General features: G+C 27.3%; 1 protein-coding gene across 1 annotated transcript; it reads left to right on the top strand.

Annotated features, from left to right (window-relative positions):
* Positions 1 to 2,057: 2,057 nt before the first annotated feature.
* Positions 2,058 to 7,408, top strand: LOC145833220 (galanin receptor type 1-like). Its single transcript, XM_082940414.1, has 6 exons — positions 2,058 to 2,253; positions 3,954 to 4,155; positions 5,894 to 6,023; positions 6,328 to 6,427; positions 6,654 to 6,820; positions 6,992 to 7,408. Exons 1-6 carry the CDS (start codon positions 2,058 to 2,060, stop codon positions 7,406 to 7,408), a joined length of 1,212 nt encoding a protein of 403 aa, XP_082796540.1.
* Positions 7,409 to 7,713: the final 305 nt, after the last annotated feature.

Below are 7,713 nucleotides of genomic sequence, written 5' to 3'. Positions count from 1 at the left end.
GCATCGTATTCTGTAGATAAACAAACTATAAGAACTTTTATTTGGTAAAAAACCTATGGAACTTGTTTTTTTATACATATATATATATAAAATGATTAAAAAAATATTTATACTTCTTTATTAAAATTTTGCTGGTAAGAAACTTTAAGTCTTAATTTGTTTATTTTAAGAGTCAAAAAAAAGAAAACGAAAGAAAAAATAAATTTTAAGTAAATTGTTTTTTTTGCAAATAATCAGCGGCTCTCTTTAAGTCACAAAGAAAAAAAGCGTATATTTGCACCTATAAGTCAAATTTTCGAGATTCGAATTTATTATCGACTTGCGAATGCGGCAAACGTGCATTAGGTTTGTGTGCAGAAGCGACAACGTGTTTGTTTGAAGAAAAATTGGAAATATGTTCAGATTTGAAATAAATGAAATCGGTGATTTTTAAACTTTTTATCAAAACCTTTGGCAAAAATTCAAATGTTAGATGATTTTTTCTAATAAAAAAATTTGAAAACGAATTGATAAATAGTGTTTAGTGCTAAGACTATTTTATATATTTCTAAGAAAAGGGTTATAATTTTTGATGAGGTCTATTGAAAGGGGTATAAACCTTATATAGGTTAAGTAAAGTTGATTTTTAAGTATGAATTAATTGCCTTTAATACTACTAACCACGAAAGTAATTTATAAAAAAGGTTCAACACAAATTTTTACGGTGAAACTAAAAATTAATAAGCTCGTTGAAGCTTCAAAAACTGAAACGTTATTCTTTATCTGTCATATTATTACAAAAAACTACAAAAGACTGTATACCTTTTCTAAAGCCAATAAACGATTTATTATTCAAATTCAATATATTCACGTCAATTTAAATTATGAAACCAATTGATTTTTACTTTTTTTACGGTATATGAATAATATAATAAGGTTCAAAAATATCTCAGTACATTAGTTTTCCTAGTCAGCAATTAAAGCATCCCACAAAAAAGTTTACTTAAAAAACTGTTTTTAAACATATAGAAAATCTTAAAACTTTCAGACAAACTCTGTTTTAATGTTAGCAGTGAAAAACAAGTATTCAGAAATTTTATTGAACATTTATAGTAAGTTTACCAAAAATTGTAAACAACTTATGGTTACTCAAGATATAAGACGACAAATATGAAATAACTCAATATAAACTTGGTAAATAAGTTCGAAATGCCTACAGTCATTCTAAGCTATTGTTTTTCAATAAAATAAAGTATAATTCTTTATGATGTAGTTTCCTTTCCAGTTTTTATAATGTGATACTTTGTTTAAAATTTTTATAGGTTAGATGGTAAACTTAATTTTGGTGTGTAACTGTTTTCATTTTAGAAATATTTGTTTTTAGTTAAACTTTTAAATAATCAGAAGTTTGTGTTTTAATTTTAAAACAAAATGTAAAATGGTTTTGAATTAGACCAAAAAGTAACTTTTTAACTTATATTAAACTTGTACTTTAAGATCTTTTACTAGAAAAAACTTCAACATTCTTGTTTTTTAGAAAATTGTAGCTAAAAGGTCAAATTAATTACGATTCTTAATGCGTTTGGTCTCTTTTCTAAAAATGTAGGGAAATTTTGTTGACATTTTAAGAAAACAAATTTTGTGAGAAAATTTTACTAACTAAACAAAAATAACAAAATTAAGTAGAAAATTATTTTGCTTTAATTTTTTTTGTCTAAAAATTTGCATAAAACACTTGTATTCTAAAAGCCTCTTAAGAACTTTAACAGCCCAACTCAAGTATGTAAACAAAAATTTGTTTAAAAACAGTTAGATTTTAAACAGTATGTTTAAACAAGATTTTTAAACTAATTTTCGATTAAACGTATTTGTATTAGAAAAAATTGACATAGACCCTTAAATTTTACTTAATAAGAAATTTCGGTACAATTTATTATATAAACAATAATTAAATTAAACTCGTTTCTGCTGGTTGCTAATCCAAAACAACGGTCATTTAACAGCAATAAATCAAAAGAAGTTATTTTATTTTTGTGATAACTAAAAAACTCACAGGTTGATTAGAATATCAGATAAAAATGAACACGACAATCGAAGAATCAGCGATGAAAAATTTATCTGTGACGTCACAAAACTTGACGTCAGACGATGACGTCATGTGGTCGGTCAATTTGTTCTTGTCGATTTCGTACGCGATAATATTTATGGCGGGAATAATCGGTAACTTTCTGGTCATATTCACCATTATTCACGTGTATTATCCCAAACCACAAGGTTATTTGTACTTGTTTACTTAAAAAAAGTTTTATAATTAAAAAAATTAAAATAAAGATTAGTTTAAAAATAAACGTTTTTAAAATGATAGCTAAAATTTAAAAAAATATACTTAAATATAAATTGTTCGTTAACAGTTTGTGGTCTATCAAAAAAATATATTTTAAAATCTAATAGTAGAAAATTTTTGTAAGTATTTATTTATTATAAATAGTTTTGCATGTAATACTCAAAAAAAACATTAAACAAGATCAGTTTAAAAAAATTGAGAAAATATTTAATTTAAGAATTTTAAAGAATAGTTTATTAAAAAACTGTTAAGTACACTTAACACGTAAATTGAAATTTACGTACACCTTTTTCTATGCATTAGGCATTTCATTCTAGTATTCTTTGTATTATAAGAACCATAAGCTTTTTTTTGTGGATTTCTAAAACAATTCTATAAAAATTGAATGAGGAATTTTTAAGCTAAAATACTTGTTTTGAATTAATTTGTAACAAATACAACCAATGCTCAATTATTAATTTGTTTTTTTTTGTACATTTGCAAAGGTCAAATGGGTAGTTTCATTAAACAGTTTTGTGAATTTTTAGAAATATTATAAGAGAAAAAACGTTCTTTAGATTTAATCAAAATCTGCCCAACTTGAATTTACTCTGAAACAGTGGCGTAAGTAGTAATCTTAATATGCCATTGATACACACGCATGGTTATAAAAATAACTTGAAACTTGCTAAAGATCTTAATAAGAGTAAAGCGCAGTGCTGTGATTGAAAATAAAAATTTAAAACAGCAAACTTGTGCGTAGTATTTTCTGGCTTTGTTGTTGTTCCTCAAACATTAACGTAGTAATTTTTCATAAATGTATGGTTGAATAAAATATTTTCATTTAGTTGTCATTAATGAACAACGAATTTAACAATTTAATTAAAAATTTCCATCTGTTAATCACATGTCTTATCACCATTAATATATGAACATTTTTATTAAGTTGAAATGTTTAAAAATATTATGTATATTGGATGACATTTAAATATACTAACGTATCATTTTAATGCAAATAAATAAAAAAACTTGAAATATAAGATAAGACAAAAAGTTTTTTCTTATAGAAATAAAATGGTGTTTTAAAACTTGTAAGACAGGCTTTTAACAAAAAGGGGCAATATCTCCTCTTCATAGCAATTTTGGCAACCGAAGCAAAATTAACTAGAAAGAAGCGTGAATTTAAACACGTAATCAACTAGTAATCTTGACATCATCAACATATGAAAATTTAATATGAATTGAAACAAATAATAGTAAAAGTTGAAAATATATGGTTTGGTTGATTATCATATATAAAACATAACATTTTAATGCAAATAGAAAACATATCAAACCTACAAATAAAACTTTTATAAAGTAAAGAAAACAGTCTTTTTTAGCAAATGATGTTTTAATACTTTTAAGACAAAATTTCCAAAAATTGTCAATATCGCCTCTTGGTGGTGGACAAAAATAATAAGAGATGAAAAAGTAAATGGGTAATCAACTAGTATAAGAGCAATATCTTGTGTGCGATAAATCTTAAAACTTCGACTAAGTGGGTTATTATGAAAGTTATTTTTTGTTACCTTATTGTATAGTAACAACACTTAAACTTTCACCTTCATACAATTTAAATATTTTCCAATTTAACTCATATACTTTTTAGGACTGAACACCACGCAGATGTTTTTGCTGAACCTGTCTTGCGCCGACGTCTTCTTCCTCCTCTTCTACGTTCCCGTCCAATTGGTTGTTTGTTTGGTGGACAAGTGGGCGCTGGGCAGGTTCATGTGCCACTTCCACGTCTTTTGCGAGACCTGCACCATGTACGCGTCCGCATGGACTCTCGTCGCATTGGCCTTCGACAGGTTGGTTTTGATGGTCTTTTAATGGTTTATTTGTTAAATTTGTTATCGTTCCTATGAATGCGTCACCACGTCTGAGCTTTTTTTCTATGCAGTGCCGTTATAGACAAACTATTTTAATTCTAGCGCTTCTAATTTTTTTGATTTTTTACTGATTTTGTTAAAAATAAATGTATGAATGTCTAACAATATAAAATAAAAGAAAACACTAGATCTATATACAAGAACTCTACATACTTAGCATTATGCTACCGCTACTAGATAGTTTAAATTAAATGCTTTGAAATATTTTAATCACTTATCTTCAAAACTCAATATCATTTTATGGCTATTAGTTGATTTTGTATCTAGTTTTAGTAATTTTTATATATAAGGCTTAATATGCTTTAGGTTAGTTAAAAAAGTTACTAATGTTTGCATAAGCTACTTTTTTATTGAAAAAGTTATCATATATTGAATTTAAAAAACAACTTTACATTGACTTAATCTATACGTTTTCAAATGTTCGTTTTATAAAAATTTAAATGTTGTCTACTAAGTTAATTAAAAAATTGCTAGTTTAGATTATAGTACTTTTGAGTATTGTTGAGTTTTTAAATAGTTTACTTAAAGTCAGGTATAAAATAGATTAAAATACTAACTTTGTGTATCCTAATAATATAACTTTGCTCATAATTTTTTTTTCAATACTTCAATATCAATGTTATTTCTGCTTTCAATCATCTTTTCAAACAAGCAAAAAAAAAACGAAGAAAAATTATCTTGTGAATGCTTACAAACACATACTTATGAAAATTCAAAAAAATAGTGGTTGTTGCTGTTTTATAACTTTTCTGATCATATGGCTAAATAGCATAGTTGTCAAAAATAACTGAAAACATTAAGTTGTCCTAAACATTAGTGTAAAAGAAGCCAAAGATAAAAAATTGAAAATTATGCAAACAATAAGTCATTATTGATCTAAAACCAAAACAAACATTTTTTTAACGTTGACGCACTTTCAATTAGCTTTTGTTTTGTGCAGGGTATAATCTTATTTAAAATCAAGCGTTCGTAATAAGACAACATATGCCAACATTTCACTGTAAAAAATCCAGATTTTTTTTTTATCTAGGCTAAAGAACACGCTATGTTTATACTTTCTTTGCAATATTTAGGCGTTATTACAAACAAAACTTAGTTTTATAAAAAACTAAACAAAACATTTCTTTAAACTATTTTTTAAATAAAATTAACTCACAATAAACTTTCCAATTTATCTAAACTAAAAAGCAAGTTATATTTATATTTCTTTGTAGTATTTTAGCATTATCACAAACAATTAATAACTATTATATTTGAATAGAAAAAAAAAGTATTTAATATATGTACTTGTAATAATTTCTGAAATGAGCAACTGTTTATCTAAATTTGCAAGGTCATTGTAGTTTTTATCTTTAGTTAGATAATTTTTAATATTTAAGAAAAAAAGCTTTGTAAAACATGTTTTATGTAGCAGAATATTTTGAAATTATTTTTGAAACTTAATTTTACATTAGTTTTGTAAACTTAAGAAATTTAGTCATTGTTAAGTGTCGTTTTTATGCTTGCCTAAATTGCTTAGAATAATCCCATTACCATTTCCTTTTGACACACAGTATCACACAGAAACACAAACAAAACTTGTAAAATTAAAAATAGTTGTAAAAAATATTCGAACAGCTGTTTACTATTTTTTAAAGTTTACCTATCTAACTCAAAGGTACTTTGCGATTGTGCACGCCCTCAAGCAAAACAAGTACAGAACGAAGAGAAACGGGTACATTGTCATTGCGATTATATGGATCATTTCAATAAGCTTTGCAGTTCCCGCTCTTTTCACGAAGACATATGTTAGTTCAACCACTCAGTCTGTGCTAGTGTTTTGCTTTTATTTTTATAAATTTTTAAAGTTTTAAAAACGTTAAATTTTACAGCTATGTTATAAGTTTTACGGTAGATTTTTTGACAAAGTTTTGTACTTAAACTTGTTTTTATTGGTCCTTTTAAGAGAATTATTTAAGAAGCTTTGCTCAACAATGTTATACTTACCTCTTTTGACTTGTGGTACACTCTTTGAAATTGAAACTTACTTACCGTAAAATAAACAAAACTATTTAGATATAAATACTACTAATGCGCAAAACTTTTCAACAGTTCACTGCTGCTGATATAAAAACCCAAATGGTAAATTTTTCGATGGTGTTTAACCCAGATGAAAGTTTCTGTTTTGAGTCTGAAGATAAATGGAACCATGGTTAGTTTGTATGTTTTAGATTTTGATATTAGAACTTGGTATTTTACAAAACTACTCAGCGGAAATAAAAATAACTGTTTTATAAAAGATTAAAAGTGTATTAATATAAGATAGTCCTAACACAGCAATTAATTAAAACGTTCAAACGACCTTTTAAATACAATAGTATTTTAACTTTTCTGTAACTGATTTTAGATATGATTAAACAATAGTACAAATTTCACAGGTTTAAAGATAGCAAGCGCAGTGTACGCGTACTTGGTTCCAGTATTGATTATTTTGATGTGTTACATGGCAGTCATCAGGAAACTTTATTTGAAACACCACAACACCTCAGTAGACAGAAATTCCGGTTCCACGTTGAATAAAGTCACCAGAATTGTCTGTATTCTAGTGAGTGCAGTATTCTAGATGATGTTTTTAGGCCTTTTTTACTGCTTTAGCAAACTTTCATGAAAATTTAATGTGAAATCAAAGCTAAATTTAAAAACATAAACTTAATCATTTTATTGCTATTTGTGTTTGTTATTATAAATCCCTTTATCAATTAATTTCAACCGCTAGGTAGCGGTGTTCATGCTGGACTGGCTGATGTACCACGCGGTGAAAATTATCGCCATTTACTCACCGCAGATGATTGGCGGCGCGCCCCATATCGTCATGCAAACCTCCTCAACCCTCCTCGCCTCCTCAAACTCCGCAGTGAATCCCCTTGTTTACGCCTTCTCCGCTAAAAAATTCCGTGGCGACTTCCGCAAGGTGAAGGGAACCCCGGCTATGAAAATTTTTAACCGCTTTAGGTTCAGCCTTAAAAGGGCGGCAAAGGACGTCGCATGCTTCACGGATCAGTGCGCAACCAACGTCACGTCGCCGGCAAACTCGCTGTTCGTCGACCCCAGGCGCAACAGTAACTGTTTAGGGGTTTTTCCCGACTCGAGAATGGACACGGAGGTGACGTACAAGACCTCGCCGAGACTTTAAAGTTATTTGCGGGTATGGATTAATTGAAAGTTTTAATGCTGCTTAAAATAAATTTGTTTTTGTTTTGAAATAATTTATACTAAAAACTTAAAAGTTGGTTGTTTTTTAAATTTTGTAAAAAAAATATTTGTAGGTAAGTCAGTTATACTTATGGTTTTTGGTTTTAGTAAATAATAAAAACTTTAATATCAAAAATAAATTTTCAATCATTTTACGTTATGTTTGTTAAAAGAAAAACTATCATATACAATAAATGTTATAACAAACAGCTTAAAAATATAGAAATTGTATTAGTATCAAGACAA

The sequence above is a fragment of the Thalia democratica genome, chromosome 4 (assembly GCF_965202585.1).
Source record: "Thalia democratica chromosome 4, ktThaDemo2.hap1.1, whole genome shotgun sequence".
Taxonomy (NCBI): Eukaryota; Metazoa; Chordata; class Thaliacea; order Salpida; family Salpidae; genus Thalia; species Thalia democratica.
The sequence above is the reverse complement of the archived record's forward strand: the minus strand, read 5'-3'. Positions and strand labels throughout refer to the sequence as shown.

Coding starts and splice junctions, on each gene's coding strand:
- LOC145833220 (XM_082940414.1), top strand. CDS start 2,058: ATGAACACGACAATCGAAGAATCAGCGATGAAAAATTTATCTGTGACG. Junction 6,428..6,653: donor TGAAGATAAATGGAACCATG/GTTAGTTTGTAT, acceptor CAAATTTCACAG/GTTTAAAGATAGCAAGCGCA. Junction 6,821..6,991: donor CCAGAATTGTCTGTATTCTA/GTGAGTGCAGTA, acceptor TTCAACCGCTAG/GTAGCGGTGTTCATGCTGGA.